The sequence below is a fragment of the Sardina pilchardus genome, chromosome 8 (genome assembly GCF_963854185.1).
Source record: "Sardina pilchardus chromosome 8, fSarPil1.1, whole genome shotgun sequence".
Taxonomy (NCBI): Eukaryota; Metazoa; Chordata; class Actinopteri; order Clupeiformes; family Clupeidae; genus Sardina; species Sardina pilchardus.
Window position 1 is genome coordinate 21,292,919 of NC_085001.1, and position 20,000 is coordinate 21,312,918.

The following is a 20,000-nucleotide window of genomic DNA, read 5'->3' on the forward strand; positions in this document are numbered from 1 at the left end:
CACACAAACATCAAGATATACAGAATGACAAACAATACGTTCAATATCAACAACTTTTACATAACATTTTCCAAATGTGACTGTAAATAAAAAAATAAAATTGTGACTGTAAATAAAAAAAAAATAAAAAACTGAAAAAACAACTAACCTGGGCTTCAGACCCTCAATGTACTTCTTATAACCTGGTTTATTAGGCCAACCATACAGCCACTGAGCTACAAGTGAAATGCCATAAGGAATCCCAACAAACATGGCACCGGCAGCCACCGGTAGGGAAACATGGTATTTCAGGGCAATCCTGGAGACCAAAACCACAATACGTTAGTGCATTAGAATAATAATAATAAGTAGGCTATGCAACTTCTAGAAAATGAATGGGCTGTCTCACTCACATTGTTGGTATGAAGTTATAGTCCACCACTGTGTTCCACTTGACAACTGGGCTTCCAACAAGGCAACGTCAGGTCCAAGTATTAACAGGTCCCTTTCATGGCTGTCAGTGTCAACAGTCTTAGCACAAATAAGAACATTGTACTTCAAATCAAATGTGTTGTGGCATTCTTTTGCACAAGGAGTGTTGCATCACTACGCCCTCTACTGTTAGTGAGTGACATTAGCCTAGCTATGACATTGGACAAGGCTTGTAATACATTACCGTTTTGATACACATCGCATATGTTTCAGATCCAAAGCATTGCTAATTTGTAGAGTACTGTTGCATAGTTGTCTGATGTGTTTTCTATCTTTTTGAAAATAATGGAATCGGTGGTCAATGTCACATAGCTTGACTAATAACAATTTGTAGGCCCACCCAATATTGACAAGAAAGAATGCGTTTGTGTTTTTGCTAGGAAGACAACAGACGACACGCGAGATCGCCCAACATGGCCAAAAGCTGCACTTTATTGCAGTTAACCTTTAAAGGGTCTGGATGTTAAATAGCCTACAACTTACCCTGAGATGTTGGCGAGAATATTCTCGAAGAATGCCTGCCGGTTAAATAGCACAATGCCAGGCTAACGTTAACGTTAAATGTCAAGGTTGAATTGTGTCCCAAGCCTGTGTCGAGGCAGAAAACATGCGCCACGCTGCAGCTAATCACTAAAACCTACGTGCGCATTATTCTCCTCCTCGCACCGTTTGAAAAGACAGAACCGTGGTTTCAATCAGGATGGCCTGCATGTTATTGCTGTAATAACGCTGGCATACCGGACAGGTACACCGGCGTCGTGATGGTGCCAGATGTCTTCCTGATCAGTGGCCAGTCCCTTCACAAATTACACTCTCCTATTGGTGGTCAATCTTCAGAAGGCGGGACTATGAAGCATTTTAAACATGTCATTCAACCTACTCCAGAGCTACACATAGAGCTCCCCAGTCCCGCCCCTCCTCCGAGAGAGGTGCTTGTCCGGAAGTAAAATTCTCATTCATTTCTCCCATTGACTTCTGGAAAAAATCGGATATAAAGAGTTTTAGACCATGCCTTAGGCTAACCAGCTACGATGTGACTCATAAGCATATAACTTATAATTTCGAGTGAAAACATGAACAGAAAATGTAAAAAAAGCGAAAGGTACAAGACTGTATACATATCTTAAATTCCGAGATAGAGAACTCAAATCCCAGGATGCTTTGCAAACGTACACACATTTCCAACATTTGAAATTTCCAACACCTAAAGATCGTTTAACATGGTTCCATATTAATCTGAGAAAAGAAGATGATTACTTCCTACCGTTTCCATTGAGTAAATTCAACCTTCAAGATGAGAAAACCGTTATTTTTCGGAAGACCACACATCGGTCCTGATCATAGACAGTGAAAGATATGGACAGAGCTATCACGTAGATGATCGGTCCTGATCAGCCCTGCAGCCATTTTAAGTTTTGAAGTTCCAGCGAGACGAAGCTGGACGAGCTGGCGCGGGAAAAGCTGAGTACAGTTTGTTTGGCATTGCCATGGCAACGGCGATCTCTACCAATCAAAGGCTCTGCTTTCACCAGTTTTACACGTTAGGGTGTCGGGTAGTGTAGTACTCTCTCGTTAAATCGTGAATAAAGCATTGTTTTCTCAAAACAAGGTTGATGCCCCCATTAACTTTTGACATCTATATGAGCAGGTATAATCGCTTAGTCACATCGTAGCTGGTTTTAAGTCTACCATGGACGGTTACGATGTTATGGCTTATTCTCCAATTGTCAATGGAGAAATTGTATTGGATTTTTACTTCCGGACAAGGCTGTGGGCGGGACTGGGGAGCTCTATTAGAGTAGGCTAGTTGCTGCTGAGTGTAGAACTTACCGCTCGTGGCTGGTCGCTGGTGTAGAAAATAAAATGTTTGTCTCCAAAACAGTTTTAAAAATCAGCCAATGAAAATACGTGTAGCCATAGGCTACTTTGTGAAAAAGCTCCAATGAAAATTTGAAAAATGCATAGATCCCCATTCCTATATTTATGGCTATGGCTATGGCTATGGCTATGGCTATGGCTATGGCTAGCTATGGTTATTTAGCAGACGCCTTTGTCCAAAGCGACATACAAATAAATAACAATACAAATTAAATTAACAGTGAACAATTACAAACTAGGGAGAATAGTAATATTATCAGTAAAACAATAATATTAAGCACTAACCTAATGAGAAATAAAACAGTGAAATGAGAATAGCAATCAAATAAGTCACTCAGTTAATTATATATAATAATAATAACTAAAGCATGGTATGGCTAAATTTAAGGACAATAGCAAAATACATTTCAAATTCTATCAATAGACAAATTATAACAAAACAATACTATTATACAAACCATAACACATCACAAACTCAAAGGACTAAGTGCATATTAAATAAATATGCCTTAAGACCCCTCTTAAAAGATCCAAAGCTGTTGCTGGAACGGAGAGCACTGGGCAACTCATTCCACCAACACGGAACCACTGAAGAATAGGATCTACAATTTGACCTAGCATGTATGGTTGGTCGACATAACAGACGCTCCTCAGAAGATCGCAATGGGCGGTTGGGAATGTACATCGTGATTAAAGAACTGAAGTAGCTGGGAGCAGATCCAGTCAGTGTCCTATAGGCCAGAGTGAGAGATTTAAATTTAATTCTGGCTACTATAGGGAGCCAGTGGAGAGTAACTAGGAGAGGGGTTACAGTGTCCTCTTTGGCTGATTGAAGACCAGTCGTGCTGCAGCATTCTGAATCAACTGTAGTGGTCTTAATACACAAGCAGGTAGGCCAGCTAACAGAGAATTACAGTAGTCCAGCTTGGAGATAACCATTGCCTGTACAAGAAGCTGAGTGGAATCTTGTGTCAGATAAGGTCTGATCTTCCTAATGTTGTACAGGGTATACCGACATGACTTTGCAATTGAGGCAACATGCTCAGAGAAAGTAAGTTGGTCATCAATTATGACACCCAAGTTACGTGCCGATCTGGTTGGAGTCAGTGAGGATGAATCAAGCTGGATATTGATCTGTTGGGGAATAGGCCTAGCTGTTTTTGCTGGAAACACCAAGAGCTCAGTTTTGGAAAGATTAAGCTGAAGGTGCTGATCCTTCATCCAGATTGAAATGTCCTTCAGGCATGCAGAGATCCGATGGGAAACACTAGAGTCCTCAGGTGGGAAGGATAGGAAAAGTTGAGTGTCGTCCGCATAGCAATGATATTCAAATCCATGAGAGCGAATAATCCCACCTAAAGAAGTGGTGTAAATAGAGAAAAGGAGGGGCCCTAATACTGATCCTTGGGGGACTCCTGTAGTGAGGTCATGAGACTTTGATATCTGTCCCTGCCAAGACACGCTAAAAGAACGCCCTTTAAGGTAAGACTTGAACCAGTCAAGAGCTTTCCCAGAAATTCCCAGTTCATATATTTAACCTGTTTGAATGGCATAACACATAAGAAGGAATAGGCTACTACGGGGATGTCTTCCCGTTTGCAACTTAAGCTGTTCCTTTTTGCTTTACAGGCTCAACTCAGTTTCAAATGTTTTTTTGTCACAGTTGAATGGCAGATGAAATATGGCAACAACAGCTGCAATGAGGGAAGGCCATAATGCCAAGATAGAGTGCATGTCGTGTAAACCCGCTTGACTCAATCCATATTACACGTTTTTTTTGTTGTGTTGTTGTTGATGCTTGTTGAGGTTTCTTTCATGGATGGATCTCACTTTCGTGATCGGAGGCAGTAACAAAACTTAAACTTGTGAGGAGGGGGCGCATGGAGGCGGAGCTCTGGGGCTGTACTCTTGTGCCTCCTAGGAGTTGCTGAGATGAGACTCAGACTTCTCAAAGTGGTGTCCGGTTGCGCTGGAGTCACACTTAGCCTCAGAAAACAGTAAATATGTAGTCACAGTTGATGGTTATACCCTGGAAATATAAAAATAGAATAGATGTGAAGATGAAGAGCGTATTTTTGTTCACGTTGGTATGGTTCATCGTCGGACAGTCAAACGGAGGTAAGCACGAACTTCGCGCAATAAATGGCAACATCGCCTATCAATTGCCGGCCAGGCTATAGAAATAGTGTTACAGTTTCATGTATACAGTTTCATGTTTTAAATGGGTCTGTGGGTCTGTGGTCGTGGTAGGCTTGGACCAAACCCTTGATATAAAAACAGCATGCGGCCGTGTTGAACTTTCACAAATCATGGCATACAAAACAATGGCTGAGCAGCCCAGAGAATGCACAGCCACAGGCTACCAAATACCCTAATGAAGCTAATTGTGACAAGGCCAAGTTGTTGAAAGGTATTGAAGTTATTTCTCACGAGGTTGCAATTACAACTCTTTGCTCGCATTCTTATTTCAGGACACATGTTATTTATGGGGTCCTGTTTTCCCTCTGTCAAAGCTTTTCCATGCGATCTTCATCACTGAAGCTGTCGCCCTGAGATAGTCATGTCTTGTTTAGTAAACGTCTGCTGGTTGATTTGCTTGTCAGTGAATGAGTCTTTGTAATAGGCCAATAATAACAACAATTGACTACTCTTGTGTTGTATCTCTCCTTTGAACTATTACTGACAAGCACTTTTATGAAGCATTTAAGAAAACCAAAGTAGCCCAATAGCCTATATGAAACATAAATTGGTTGTGTGGAGGATAAGTAAATGCATCTGAAGACATGAAAGCAATCTCATATTGAATCTAACTAGCAGATCGAAAAGATTGTGTGTTGAGTTTGGAATCTAATTGAGAATCTAGAAAATACTGCATGCTATATGGACATGATTTAACCTGAGCCTCTTCATTGTGCAAAAATACAATAAACTGAAATAACTAACATGACTGCAGATATTGCTTTTAAAAGGGAAAATATGATGAGTATCATAAAATAAGCCTGCTTGTTATTTTAGGGAAAATTGGAAGTCGGATTGTTATAGGCTATTTACTCCCTGTCGTTCATTGTCATATCAACCTGCAGCTTTGTGGAATGACCTACTAATTACTAAACTCTGGCATGTCTGACATAATTACCGTTAGAAAGGTAGGTTCTGCTTGCCATGTTCCGATTTCTATCTGCCTGGTGCTGATCAGAGACAGGAACAAGGTGTCAGACTGTCCTTTGAAAGTCATCACATTCAGAAGAGATTTCACTTTGAAAGCACAATATGCTCAAGGGTGTATTGACCGCCAGACTTGTCACATTGAATAATGCCCAATGCACAACTGAGGAGGATCGGCTATGTTTATCACAAAAGGATGAGAGGTCGAGGGGATACGCAAGCATTTTTCATTTGATCAGAAGCTGAACATGGTCTGTAGAGCATGGCTTTTTTCCCCTGGGTGTCCTTAATTGGTTTTGCACTGGCAGTTCTTAAATAAGGATCCTCAAGAGCCCATGTTGTTTGTCTCCTCTTTCCACCATCTCAATTACAGTGTGTGTATAGCGTGTCAGTAAACTGTCTCAACCTCAGCCCACTGAACCCCCCCCCCCCCCCCCCCCCATCCACCCACCACCCGTTCTTTGAAGTGCATTTTCCTCATGCTTCACCTGCAGCTGAATGCATGCTGCTGGCCCACCATCTTTCAGAGTACAGCTCAAAGTCAGGGTCAAGTACAGAGAGAGATAAGAGGAGAAGCCTCCCCCTGTCCCTAATAGGGACAGATGACTAACGTTCGCTTGCATTCCTGGTACGGTTGAAGATGGCCAAGACATGATATGTCAGACATGATGCTGACAGAAAAGATGTTCATAAAAACATGTATAAAAAAACACATGTATTGGTAATTACATGTAACTGGTAATATTTTGTAGGTCATTCCACAAAGCTGCAGATGATTGATTGTGAGCAAGTCTATCAGTCCGAAGACTTCCAGTTTTCCATAAAATCATCCTAGAAGCATATGTATGAAAATAAAAACGATTTAATTGGTAATTACATTATCGTGTTCTATCGCTGCTTTGACTGTGTGGGCGTTAGATAGAGGCATGCAGATACAGCGCCAGCTCCTCGGAAGCATCTCTATGCAATGCCTCTAAGGCTTTCTCTCTCTCTCTCTTGCTCTCGCGACGGACGTGTGCACGCACCTTTGTGACAACCGGCTCTCGTGTCAAGACAGCATCCAATAACACGTGAAAAATGCTTATCAGGGGCCGTATCTGTTTGTCGTCCAAAGCGTAGGCTTGAATGTCTAAAAAGTTGTGAAAATACGGGGCTGTGTGTCCATATGTAAATGGAAGAGGTCAGCTTTGTCTCTAGGGCATGTAAGTGTAAATCCTGATATTTGCCCATGGTTGGTGATTCCATTGCCTTAATTCATTGCATAATAGCAAATGAGAGCACACACTGCAGAGGAGAGAAGGAAACCAACTGCAAGGGGGACTGAGAATCTAATGTAAAAACATGATCGGATATTCTCTATGGGAATAAATAGATAATCTGCCACCTTTTATCATCTGAGTGGAAATGTAATATCATACATATTATATCATTCATCACATTTAAATGTTTCAGCCTCTTTAGATGATTTAAATGATTTTAGATGACAAGATTTGTACTTTTGAAATTCCGAGAAGAGGTTATTCTCACCAGCAAATAGCATTTTTAGATCGGCCTCAGACCAGGTCTTGCCTTGTGCACATGAAGTACAGCAACATACAGCCTACAACATAGTCTGATTATCTCACTATATTGTTTACTGTATTGGTCTATAAGTGCCTCACTACCCTTCAGCATTTGGACAATAAAATCTAATCTAATCTAATCTAATCACATATAATCACTATGTTGGTCTATAAGTGCTCACTGCCCTCCAGCATTTTGACTGATGATGACAGTTGTCTAGACGGGGATGTTTGTCGATTGCTCATCAATCAGTTCCAATAGTCGTATACATTTGGCTGCTCATGACACATGGCATGGCTGTATGCTGTACTGTAGTATCCATCTTACGGTGTAATTGTATTACTAAGGACAGTATATTCCTGATTTGTGTCAGAGCAGACTGATTTTCTGTACCTCGACGTGTACCATAACACTAGTCTTAAACCTAACCTTTAACTTAAGCTGTAAAATTATAATAATTCTATTGTAGTGTTATAAAGCTGCTATCTATGACTCTGTAAGTGTCTCACAGAGATGAGTTCAAAGGATCAACGTTTTGTATTTTTCATCATTACTCATTGCATCATTAGTGTTGATCTGTAGGCTACTACACCAACCTCAGCAGTGTAGCCAGCATTCAGTACAAGTGTAACTGTACATGTAGTCACAGAGAGGTACAGTATCTTGTCTGCTGAGGTGAAATAGTTTGTCAGACTCAGGGTCGTGTAGGTGTCAACTGGACATGCACAACGTTCTAGAACATGTTTTGTGTGACAGTTTGTAATTTGTCCAGTAGATTAGAAAGGTAAACATTAGGGGTTACCTGCTAATCTGGAGGATTTTAGCCCCATTTAGGTGGGACAGTAAGGGGACACTCTGTCGTCAGATGAGAAAGCAGGGCACATTAGTGTAAATTACAGGGCAATGCAGGGCGGCAGAGAAGGAAAGAGAGAGAGAGAGAGAGATGGAGGGAGAGAGAGAATGAGAGACTGGGGAAAACAGCTGCGTCCAGGCTCTCACAGTGGACGGCCGAGGCCAGACAATGTGCCGTTGTCAGAGCCTGTAATGTTGCTGGTGAGGTGCTGTCAGGGCAAGGCATGCCAGCACATGCATCCCTAGCACCCACACAGCGCACACACACACACCAACACACAACACAACACACACACACACACACACTACGACACCACACAACAGCCACTGGGGCGCCACTGCTAGGGAAAAAGAGAGAGAGAGAGAGAGAGAATGGAAGAAATGCAACATATGTAAAGAGAGGGAGAGAGAAGATATTATGAGAGAGAGGGAGAGGCCATTATTGAGGGAGAACGGGGACAGAAAGAGAGAGAGAGAGAGAGAGAGAGAGAGAGAGAGAGAAGTTGTTATTAAAGGAGAATGTGAGATATGAGGAGACTGAGGGGGCACTTGTCAAGCACTTAAATCTCAAGAGGTCAGGCCTGAAACCAGACCTCTCAGCTGGTTTTGAAAACCGTACAACAGCATCAGCATCAGATTAGCACCACAGAATACAGTAAAAAAAAAAAAAAAAACATTGGTTACAATGAGGCAACAATACCAAGCCTTACAGGGTGTAAGTGCTACAATGTATAAGCTTCAATGTATAAGCCGCGGTTAATGGTCGGGAAATTACGGTAAGAATTGCAGTGTTTCCCATACATTGACTTATTTGTGGCGGCCCACCACAATATCAACACTGACCACCACACAATGATTTTATGTTGTACTACTTAAACTAGATGAACTCCTTTCATTGTAGAGCTATGCACATCTTTGTGCAGCCTCTCTGTCCCTCAACAAACATGCATGCATGTTTAAAGATTACATTAAAAAAAATCCGGCAAAGATTGTTGTTGACTGTTGTTGACGACTGGCTAAATCGCAATTAAATCCAGTTTCAATTCACTTTTTTATTTTATTTATAGAGCGCCAAAACATTACACATGTCTCATGGCGCTTTACAGAGTGTTAAACCTTCAGTTAGTCATGACAGTTAGCATCATAAGTATGTTATGTACAAACACACTACCACCACAAATAGAATTAAATTCTGTGGGAAACACTGAATTGTCATTGATATAAATGCAATAAAGCGTGATAACGTGAACAGCTATGTCATTACTGTGTAACTATTAAAGTTCCAACCTGCTTTCTTTTATAAGCTTACATTTGTTGAAGCAAAGAAAGCAAATTTCATCACTTGTTATTGATGAACAGGATAGTCTTTGAGCTCAGTATTCAGACGAAAATAAAATGAGTAGATGTTCATCTGTCTGCCTATCTTACCTTTCTCTAAGTGTGTATGTGTGTGTGTGTGTGTACTGTTGGCCACAGACCACACATGTTCAGACCAACACATAAATATAGAAAATATGCGTTGTGTTTTCAAATGAATGGTGTGGAATGGAAGTGAAGCCACTCTTTAGCCCGTATGAGAGAGAGAGCAGGAGAGGCTAAGCAGGGAGGTAGTTAGGGGACGAGTTGTGCCAGGCACAGGGAATGCAGCGCACACGCTGTGAGGTGAATTGGTGGACTCCCTCCAGATAGATAACTAGCTAGTCCTTCAGCTTCTTTTTGTCAGACTTGTGTTCATTTTCTCAAAGGATTTTGCTATGAAAGAGATAGGTGCCAAAAGATTACGTGTGCGATTCAGAGAGGAATTACCTTCCGTAGCTTATCGGCTTTGCATCATTCATTTTAAGTGGCAGTTTTCTGTTCGGCTACGACTGATGTTTTACAAGCAGGAGGCGAGGAGTGGGGGAGGATGCGCCTTTGTTAAATTTGTTCCTGCCTACGGGACATCACCTGGATTCAAACCTCGCTCTGAATCATAATAATCATTTAGAGAGACGTTCAGGAAAGCCTCCATTAAAGTATGGGCATCTCCCCCCAACACACACCTTATCTCATGTCTGATTGTTTTGCACACTGGTGTATAGGGGTTATCGCGATTCCCATACATTGTGAAGATTTATTGTCATTTTTGCCATGGGGCTTACTCACCCAGCACTAAATCTAAAATTCTTCTACACGGTCCTGACATCGGAAGTGGGATTTATTACGTCAAAAAAAAAAAAGCAAAGTGCCATCTCAGCCCGTCTCTCTTTTTTATTTATTTTTTATTGTGAATTTCACACATCAAGCCACCCAAACAGTGTCCACTGTCTCAGAAAAAATGGGAAAGTGAAACAGTTCATTAAAATGGGGGGGATTTTCTGTCTTTTCTTCCCTCACACCCTCTCTCTCTCCCTCCCTTTTTCTCCACAGCCTCCTTCTATGGCGACGGTTTTGTGCAGCTGAGGGCGGTGGAGGCATCCAGCCGGAACACTCTGCACGTCCGCTTCCGAACCTCCAGCAGCTCCGGGCTACTCTTCCTGGCCGCGGGGCAGACGGATTACCTCACGGTGGAGCTGCACGCCGGACGCCTGCAGGTAAGGACCACACACACACACACACACACACACACACTCACACACACACACACACACTCATATGTGTGCACAGTCGCCCACACATTCACACACACAAGAGAACACACATAGACAGACAGAGTCATACACAGAGAAACAGACATGCAGAATGACACACAAACATGCAGTCACACAGATACACCTCCACACTGAAGACAGTCATTTAAACACATAGAGTCCTCATAGATATGTGCAGACGCTCACCAGGGTACACACATGCACACACACACACACACACACACACACACGTGCGCATTGCAGCCTCAAGCACCTTCTCCCTGTCTCAGACATCTTCCATTGCCTCATAAAAATAGCAACACATGTTCTCTAAGGGTTAACATGGGGTTAGCTTGGGAGAGTTCAACCTTTCGTGCGTGCAGGAATCCCCACAGAGAAAGAGAGAAAGGTGTCAGTGGATTTGCCCCTCCGAGTATGAGCAGCCACTGTTCAGAGTGACACTAATCTAGCAGACTTTACTCAAAGCTTAGAGAAACCAGTGAAGGTATGCACATCCAACCTAATTTGTGTCCTGGGTTTCAGACACAGACAGAGCTGAATTAATTTGGCAGCAAAAAATATAATACACACGAACATTCATCATTTTCGTTCTTTCTTCAAAGCTCATGATGAAGTCTGAAGTCTGGCCTCTTGTCAGGCCTTGTCAGGTACTTTCCTGCAATGATTGAAGAATGATCTTCTTCACTCCGAGGACACTGAGTTAAAGATTTAGTATTCATTTACTGTGTGTTTACAGAGTACACACACAAGTCAGTTCAGGAAGGATTGTTTGGCACAGCTCCAAAGACCTGGCAGAGTGTTATTTGGAAAAAGGGGTTTACATTACAAGCATGGTGGTCACTCTGTTTCTGAGCCGAGGGAGTTTGAGCCGTGATGACATTGTGTGTGGGAACAAAATACATTTATTGCTGGAAGACTCTGACCGCGGTCCTTATAAAGGTTGCCTGCTGCAACTATGTCAGATGAGATCAACACAATGAGCTTGTACAGTGAGAGAGATGGAGTGAGAGTGTGAGTAAGAGAGAGAGAGAGAGTAAGAGAGAGAGAGAGAGACCCACAGTTGTCGCTCTGGTGCTAGCACAGAAGTGTTGAGAGCAAACATTGCATAAGGGCCTTGAGATGGATTTTAACTGTATTTACACTAAGTGTCACTGATGTGGGTAACTGTGGATTTGGAGGTTATCCTGAGGCTACGACAGAACTAGGCTTGTTTAAGGGAGGTCTTGGTGCTCGCATGCGACAGGGCTTTGAGCACGATGAGTTGAAAATGCTCAATTCCACATCCTTTATCAATGTCTCAGGTCACCAAACAAAAACTTTTCCTCCATCCAACTGTCCCCAGGCTGGAATGGGAGAACCCTCCCAGTGAATAATAGTCATAGATTAGCACTGTTTCTCTCTCTCTCTCTCTCTCTCTCTCTCTCTCTCTCTCTCTCCTTTTTCTTTGTCTCTCTTGCTCTCTCTCTCTCTTTCTTTCTCTCTCTCCTTTTTCTTTTGTCTTTCTCTCTCTCTCATCATTCTGCAATTTGTTCAGTTTGTCTCCCTATCTCTCTCTAATTCTGTCTTTCCCACCTTCTTCTTTGCCCTCTTTCTGTCTTTGTTTCTTTCCCACCATTTCTTCTCTTTCATTCCCCTCCCTCTTTCTCTTCCCCTCTCTCTCTCTCTCTATCTCTCTCTCTCTCTCTCTCTCTCTCTCTCTCTCTTTGAAATGCCTGAGAGTTCCCAGCAAGCCTTGACAAGTCCTTCCTCCCAGTGCAACTTCCACCCTTCCACTCAAGAGGCTGTGACAGCCCCATCACTGGCTGCAGGCTAGACTATAATAGTCCCCTCATAGAGCCAAAGGCACTTAACAAAGTCCTCCGCTGTGTTGCTCTGTGACATCAGGCCAAATGTATGTATTCAAATGTATGCAAGGACTGCCACTACTTCTGAGCGTGCTCATTTACATTAAATGCACAGTTAAATGTACTGTGTAATAAGACACTTATTTTTAGTGCAAGGCTGGATTCCCATGAATACGTTGTGACAGTTTGATGTTAAATCCACTGGTCTTATTAGCCTTACAGTAATGGAGGTGACCATTGTTGTGTCACCCTCTTGTATTTTGCTAATAGCTTCAATTCCAATCCTCTGTGAAGTCTGACAGCATACAACTGATACAAGTGACAGCATACAGTCTACAAACAACTGATGTATTATTATTAAATGAACCTTTGGATGTCGATATGAAACATACAGTATTTGCTTTTTAAAAAATTTCATATTGATCTGTTTGCCTCTTCTTTCCCCCACTCTAGGTGAAGTTGGACTTAGGTGCTGGGGAGCGCGTGCTGCTCTCAGACAAAGGCGCTCAGCTGAATGACCTGGCTTGGCACACGCTGGAACTTCTCCACGAGCGCTACAACGTCACCCTGACCGTGGACAAGCACGCCCACACCAGGGTGAAGATGCCCCGGCCGGAGCAGGAGCTCAGTGTCCAGGATGGGCTCTACGTCGGAGGCTCGGGGGGTCTCGACAAACTCTACCTGCCAGGCGACCTGACAGGCTTCCGCGGCTGCGTGGACGAAGTCATATTCAACGAGCACAACCTCCTGTCCTCCCTGAGGCCGTACTCTGGGCTGAAGAACGTCCACGAGGTCTCCTTGGGCTGCAGCCCACAGTTTCTGGCCAGCGAGCTCGATCCTATCAGCTTCTTCAGCTCCCGGGCATACGTGTCCCTTCCGTCTTGGACTGCCCAGCAGGAGTGGGTGTTTGAGTGTTCGGTACACACTTCAGCCAGCGACGGAGTCGTCCTCTACAACTCGGCGCGACAGGGGGACTTTGTGGCCTTGGAAATTCAAGAGGGCCTGTTAGTTGCCATCGTGGGCAGGGGTGGGTCGAAAACGGAGCTGCGCTCTCTCACTTTTGTCAATGACAAGAAGTGGCGCTACGTCAAGCTGTACTTCACCGCCAAGACCCTGCAGCTGACGGTGGACAAGGAGATGGTCAAGTCCAGCGTTGCCGCCCGCTCCAAAAGCTTCCAGCTGAAGGGGCCCATGTTTGTGGGCGGCGTGGACGACAGCACGCGCTCCGAGCTCAGGAAGATCGGGCTGGTGTCGGTGTCGGGCAAGCGTGTCCGAGGCGGCTCCTTCAAAGGCTGTCTGAGGGACATCAGAGTGAATCAGGCCAGCGTGGGTCTGCCCCAGGCGCTCGTCACAAAAGACATCTCGGTGGGATGCGAGCCAGAGAGGGAGCCAGAGATGACCACGACAGCGACGAGCCCCACGACTCTCCTGGGCTCCGTGACCCAGGCCCCCCCGGTGCACATGTCGACGCTGGCCAAAGGCCTGGTGAAGAAGTACGGCCACAACTTCCTGGTGCTCCGGGACCTGGTGGTGCCCGAGGGCGGACGAGGCTCGCTGGAGTCCAAGCACATCAAGGTGAACCTGGACTTCAAGAAACTGGGCGTCCGCCAGTCGCAGATCATGTTCCGCATCGAGGAGCAGCCGGTGCACGGACAGCTGCGGCTGGACGTGGACGAGGAGCAGGAGGAGAACACCTTCGGCATGCTGGACCTGTGGCACGGCCGCGTCATGTACATCCACGGCGGCGCCGAGGACCCGCAGGACTTCTTCATGTTCTCCATCTTCTCCAGCAGCCGGAAGGAGGTGCCCTCCTACCTGAAGGGCAAGAAGATGCATCGCTTCAACATCAGCGTGACGCCCACCAACGACGCGCCAGAGCTGAGCCTGCCCGAGGGCAACCTCTTCTCGCTGCTGGAGGACTCCAGGAAGCCGCTGACCACCGAGGTGCTGAGAGCCACGGACATCGACAGCGACCACGCGGACCTCGTCTACTCGGTGCTGGGGAAACTCAACGCCGACGCGGGGTTCCTGGAGAACGAGGACAACCCGGGCCTGGTGCTGACGTCGTTCCCTCACACCGCCCTGGAGGAAGGGAAGATCAACTACGTGCACACCGGCGTGAAGAACTCGCGGATCGTGCTGAGGGTCAGCGACGGAGAGAAGGTCAGCAACACCGTGGTCCTCAGAATTCTGGCCGTGCCCCTGGAGTACAAAATCAGCAACAACACGGGGGCGAAAGTCACACAGGGCGAGACGGTCATGATTGGCATGAGACAGCTGGCCGTTCAGACGAACGCCGTGAAGCAGATGGTGGATATCCGTTATGACATCACCGAGTCACCCCGGTTCGGGGAACTTCAGAGGCTCCATTCCAGTGGAGAGTGGAAGCACACCAGCTCCTTCTCACAGAGGCTGCTAGATAAGGAGCGCCTCAGGTACGTCAGCACCTTTCAGGAGGTCCAGGCGGAAGATGTTTCGGATCTGTTCAAGTGTTCAGTCACAGTGGCAGGGAGAGCCACCGAAGAGCTTGTGTTTCCGATCAACGTGAAATGGATCAGATATGACATAGTCAGAAACGACAGGTTGGAAATGGACAAAATGAGAAGGGTTGCGATTGACTCTGAGTATCTTTATGTCGAGGGCCAAGGGCTTACTATCCCTGAGGACGAGCTCTCTTTTAGGGTGTTATCGCCACCAAATAAGGGAAAGCTTTTATTGAATAACGTGGTCCTGGGGGAAAACTCTACATTTAGTCAAACAAATGTGACCGATGGAAAAGTCGAATATCAGTTGGTGGATAGGCCATACGAAGATACAAGTGATACATTTACCTTTCACGTTTTCACCAAACACTCTCACTCGGCCAGTCACAATTTTACTCTTGGTATTATGGCAGACGTGAACAGTATTTTCCTGAAGAATGAAGGGCTGTCACTCCTTGAAGGGGAAAGCAAGCTCATTACAAAAGAGGAGCTTTTTGCAGAGACTTTGAGCACCAAAGAAATGTATTACACCATCAAGAGAGGTCCAAAACATGGAAGACTGACTCGCATAAACACATCCAACTCTACCTCAGACAACAGCAACTTGGCCACCTTCAGCAACGAGGACATCCTGGGAGAACGTCTCATCTACATCCACGACGACAGCGAGACGACAGACGATTACTTCACCTTCGTGGCCTCTATCAGCCTAACCCCGGATACTTCATCGTCTGATGAGGATGACTACGTGACTCCTAAGGAAGGCTCGTTTAACATCTCCATTCAGCTGGTGAACGACGAGAAGCCTGTGCGCGTTGTCGACAAAGTCTTCCACGTGGTGCGCGACGGCCAGAGGCTCCTGACGCTGGACAACCTCCGCTTCCACGATGCGGACTCGGACTTCAGCGACGGGCAGCTGGTGTACACGCGGCGGGGCATCCCCATGGGGGAGTTGGTACTGGCCAACGACACGTCCCGCCGGCTGCACCAATTCCGTCAGGAGGACCTGGAGCAGAAGCGCGTGCTGTTCACGCACCGCGGCGTCAGCTCGGGCCGTTTCGTGCTCTTCGTGTCGGACGGGAAGCACTACGTGTCCACGCTGCTGGACATCAGCGCTCACGATCCCTATCTCAGAGTGGACAATAACACTGGCCTGCTGGTGCAGAAGGGACGCGAGAGGGCCCTCAACACCTCAGCTTTCAACGTCCTCACCAACCTCGACATCCGGAGCGACGACGAGGTCACGTTCATCGTTACCGAGGCACCGAAACACGGCGGACTGTTCTGGAACGGGACCCGGGTTACGGTCTTCACACAGACTGAGCTGAAGCAGGGCCTTGTGGCCTATCGCCATGACGACAGCAAAAACATGGCGGACTCCTTTGCCATCAAGGTGAAAGCGAAGGACCTGGTTGTGGATGCCAAAGTGAAAGTTAAAGTCTACTTGGAAAGCCACCAAAGGCCACCTGTGATCCTGAAGAATAAACCCTTACTGGTGGAGGAGGGAAAGCCTGTTAAGATTGAGAGAAGCACATTTGAGGTGAGTAGTCAGTGGACTATATTTATGTCATTACAGGCGGCAGAAAATAGATTTGAAATTTAAGAGGATTCATAGCCAAAATAAATATAATGTAAATAGGGGTGCCATTACATCTAACAAAGATCAAGAACACATAATTGATGAAGTCCTTCAAGTCAATGAAATATTAAGGTGTTTGCATTCCTAGTCCTTCATGTTTTACTGTATCTGAGTCACCTAGTTTGCTGTACTTGATTTACTGAGCACATCTGGTTTGTACTCATCTCGGGCCTTGTAGTTACACAGTCATTATAGGCAGGTGTGTCACAGCAGTTAGTTGTGGAGAGCCTACAATGCGAAGATTCAAATACCCTCCCATGCTTCAAATACAAATCATATCTGTGTAAGCGTAGAGCTGGTTTAAATGCACTGTTTGTAATGTTTCAGGTTTCTCACGAGGATAACCTGCCCTCTGAGATCATGCTGACGGTCACAGCTGCCCCGGCTCATGGATACCTGCGGCGTTTTGTCGAGGGCGAGGAACGCTACATGGGGACAGAAGACAGCCCAGTGAAGAGCTTCTCTCAGGAGGACATCAACGATGGCAACCTCCAGTACGTCCATCTTGGGAATGGACACCTGGACGACACGCTCACACTGCAGGCCAGCAACGGGGTGACGGAGGTCAACAACATCACGGTGTCTATCGACGTCATCCCCAGCCTCATACCGCTGGACGTCGCCAACTTCACCCTCAAGGAGGGGGCCTCCAAGGCCCTGACGGACCAGGTGCTCCAGATCACCAACAGGCACTACGAGGGCCTGAACTTCCAGTTCAGTGTGAGCGACGGGCCCCAGCACGGCCACATCGAGCACTCGCGCTTCCCTGGGACCAAGCTCTCGTCGTTCACCAGGAGAGAGGTGAGCTTTAAAAGGCTGCTCAGAAGGCTGAGAAAGGAAAAGGGAAGTCTCCTCTCATTGAAAGAGGAGTCTTGAGGAGTTCCAGGTGGAATATGTACTGTATGTTAACTTTGGATCTAGATGTGTCTAGTTGTGTAAAATAGCAACTAAGAAAGATCCACTCGGTCTCCTTTGAACCATGCAACATTTCTTTCAAAAGAAATTTGTCACAAATAGGCATAAAAACTTGGACCTTTGTTTTTATTCCTGTCAGATCATCTTTATGTAAAAGAGGACGTTTCTGTAGTCTGAGGCGATCTCTGGTCACTCGTGTGAATCGGTTGTCATTGTTAAAGCTGCTTCGCATCTCTCTCTTTCTCTCTCTCTGTGCTCCATGGCCTCAGGTGGAACAGGAGTTCATCTACTACGTGCACGATGACAGCGAGACCCTGGACGACCGATTCACTGTCACCGCCAATGACACTGACCTGCGAAAGCACAGCACACCACGGACACTGTTTGTTGAGGTCACGCCCGTCAATGACCAGCCCCCGGTCGTCACAGCCAATAGGGTCTTAAGGGTGAGTTTGAGTGCTTATGTCAGTTTGTGTCATCTTTTCTAAGCTATATAAAGACACCTCTTGCACAGCCTGTCTCTCTCTCTCTCTCTCTCTCTCTCTGTGTGTGTGTGTGTGTGTGTGTGTGTGTGTGTGTGAGAGAGAGAGAGAGAGAGAGGTTGTAAGGTTGTAAAACTGTTCTCTCATCACTAATTACATGTTGACACATTTAAAGGAGTGTTGAAAGAGTTTAACACATTTTTCTGGACAGTGTTGGAGATTCTGAGTGTGTGTGAGGGTGTGAGTTTTTTTTTTGGCGCGTGTGTCCTCCTACAATTGTAGGCCCGTCACACAGTGTTTAAGGTGTGTTTCGGGACTGATGATGAGTCTACAGAGTAACACCACCGTGTGTGTGTGTCCATGTGGCAGGTGCACTGGCGCCTGAAGCCAGTCCCTGTCAGCTGATGTCGGGCCGAGTGTGTGTCTGAGGGACGGCTGGGGCTCAGAATAGCTCGTCCACCCGTGGCCTCTCCTGAATGCCTGAAGTTCCAGAACGCCTGACCGCTATAGCTAGAGTGGGGGAATCTCAGTCCATCACTGACTGTAAGGTCTAGTAGTTAGGTCAGAGAATTGTTTTCATAGGATGACGGCTATGCCATTATAAACCTGTTACCACAGGTTGCAGATAGGCTTTTTTGCTGTGGTATAGGGTTTTCTTCTAAGGGTAAAAGAGCTTCATTCTATCCATGTACAAATGCTAAAGCAGAATACAGAAACATGGATTGAACTCAAAAGAACTAGGACATTGTTGCAGTGTTCAATATCTCCACTAGGTGGCTCCCAAACCCTACTTGGCCTGGTGTAGCAGTTGGTGGTAATATGTGTGTGAGTCCTGTATGAGGTTGTTATGATGGGACAGAAGCAATTGCTGATTTGTTACTGATTGAACAGACTAGTGTGTGAAGAATGGTTATGTGTGTATATGCTATTGGCTTAAATGAAAATATAGTGTTTGAATTAATTACATGATGTATGACCTCTTTTTAGTAAGTGACCTCATGAGATCTCAGTTTTCCTGTAATGTAGCTTAGGTTGTTTTGAAAATGACATAATGTCTATTTCTGCCTCGGAAACCCACTTATATAAATAAAGTGTTGGAGGAGACTGTTCCCCTGATGAACTATGACCACAAGAGTCTCTCGAGACGTAGACGTAGAATGTCAGGGGACACACAGGATACTGTTGCTTTCTCAGAAAAAGCATGCTCCCTTGAGTCTGCGGAGCTCAATGAAACAATGTTAATTCTCAGCATGAGGTCATGTCCCTGTGGTCATATCAGAGATTTAAAAATGTCTTGGAGTCGTAATATTTTGATGTCACAGTGGACCTAATTAAGGGATCTTGATTAGCTTGTGTTTGTGCATCCGCAATTACAGTAAATATGCTGCATTTTGAGCCTGAGCTGAGACTAACAGCCTGTGTTGTTGTGGATGCTTTTGCAGCCTAAAAAAGGCAATCATTGAAACAGAGAGGCTTAAAGCGGTTAGTAATCAAGGATTAGATCTTTGGTTGAAATAAGGCACTCTGTGAAGTATAATGAGCCGGTGTTATAAAGTCCACTGCTGAAGCACACAGTTTCAGTAACACTAGCACAGTCCGTAGTTTCCCATGCTGACAAATGATTTATGGTTTTCAATTTATCAAGACTATTCAGCTTTTGTTGATCAATTGCCTTCTCAGGGGCATGTTGTATGTGTGTGTGTGTGTGTGTGTGAGAGAGAGAGAGTGTGTGTGTGTGTGTGTGTGTGTGTGTGTGTGTGTGTGTGTGTGTGTGTGTGTGTGTGTGTGTGTGTGTGTGTGTGTGTGTGTGTGTGTGTGTGTGTGTGCATATATTGTGTACATGTGCTTGTGTGCACTGTATACATTTGGTCTTCGTATTTCATGTATGTTTTTGTGTAGGGTGTTGGGAGTGTGCGTATGTAGATAGTGTGATGTGTGTGTGTGTGTGTGTATGTGGCTGTGTGTGTGTGTGTGTGTGTCTGTGTGGCTGTGTGTGTGTGTGTGTGTCTGTGTCTGTGTGTGTGTGTGTGTGTGTGTCCTCTTTGATGAGTTTTCAATAATGCTAGCATCCCCTGAGC

General features: G+C 45.4%; 2 protein-coding genes across 2 annotated transcripts in view; one reads left to right on the plus strand and one right to left on the minus strand.

The window, feature by feature from the left end:
• The window catches only part of si:dkey-193c22.1 (uncharacterized protein LOC567837 homolog), a gene marked incomplete in the record, with an annotated part of 5,182 nt that extends 3,939 nt beyond the window's left edge, over window positions 1-1,243 (minus strand). The window contains 3 exon segments of the mRNA XM_062544053.1: window positions 149-298; window positions 393-510; window positions 955-1,243. Coding sequence (XP_062400037.1) covers window positions 149-298; window positions 393-394 — 152 coding nt within the window.
• Window positions 1,244-14,225: 12,982 nt separating this feature from the next.
• Window positions 14,226-20,000, plus strand: part of cspg4ba (chondroitin sulfate proteoglycan 4ba) — a 19,070-nt gene continuing 13,295 nt past the window's right edge. The window contains exons 1-3 of the mRNA XM_062543205.1: window positions 14,226-16,426; window positions 16,853-17,326; window positions 17,710-17,886. Of these exons, the coding sequence (XP_062399189.1) occupies window positions 14,234-16,426; window positions 16,853-17,326; window positions 17,710-17,886 (2,844 nt within the window). The 5' untranslated portion in view covers window positions 14,226-14,233. The remainder of the gene's footprint in view (window positions 16,427-16,852; window positions 17,327-17,709; window positions 17,887-20,000) is intronic.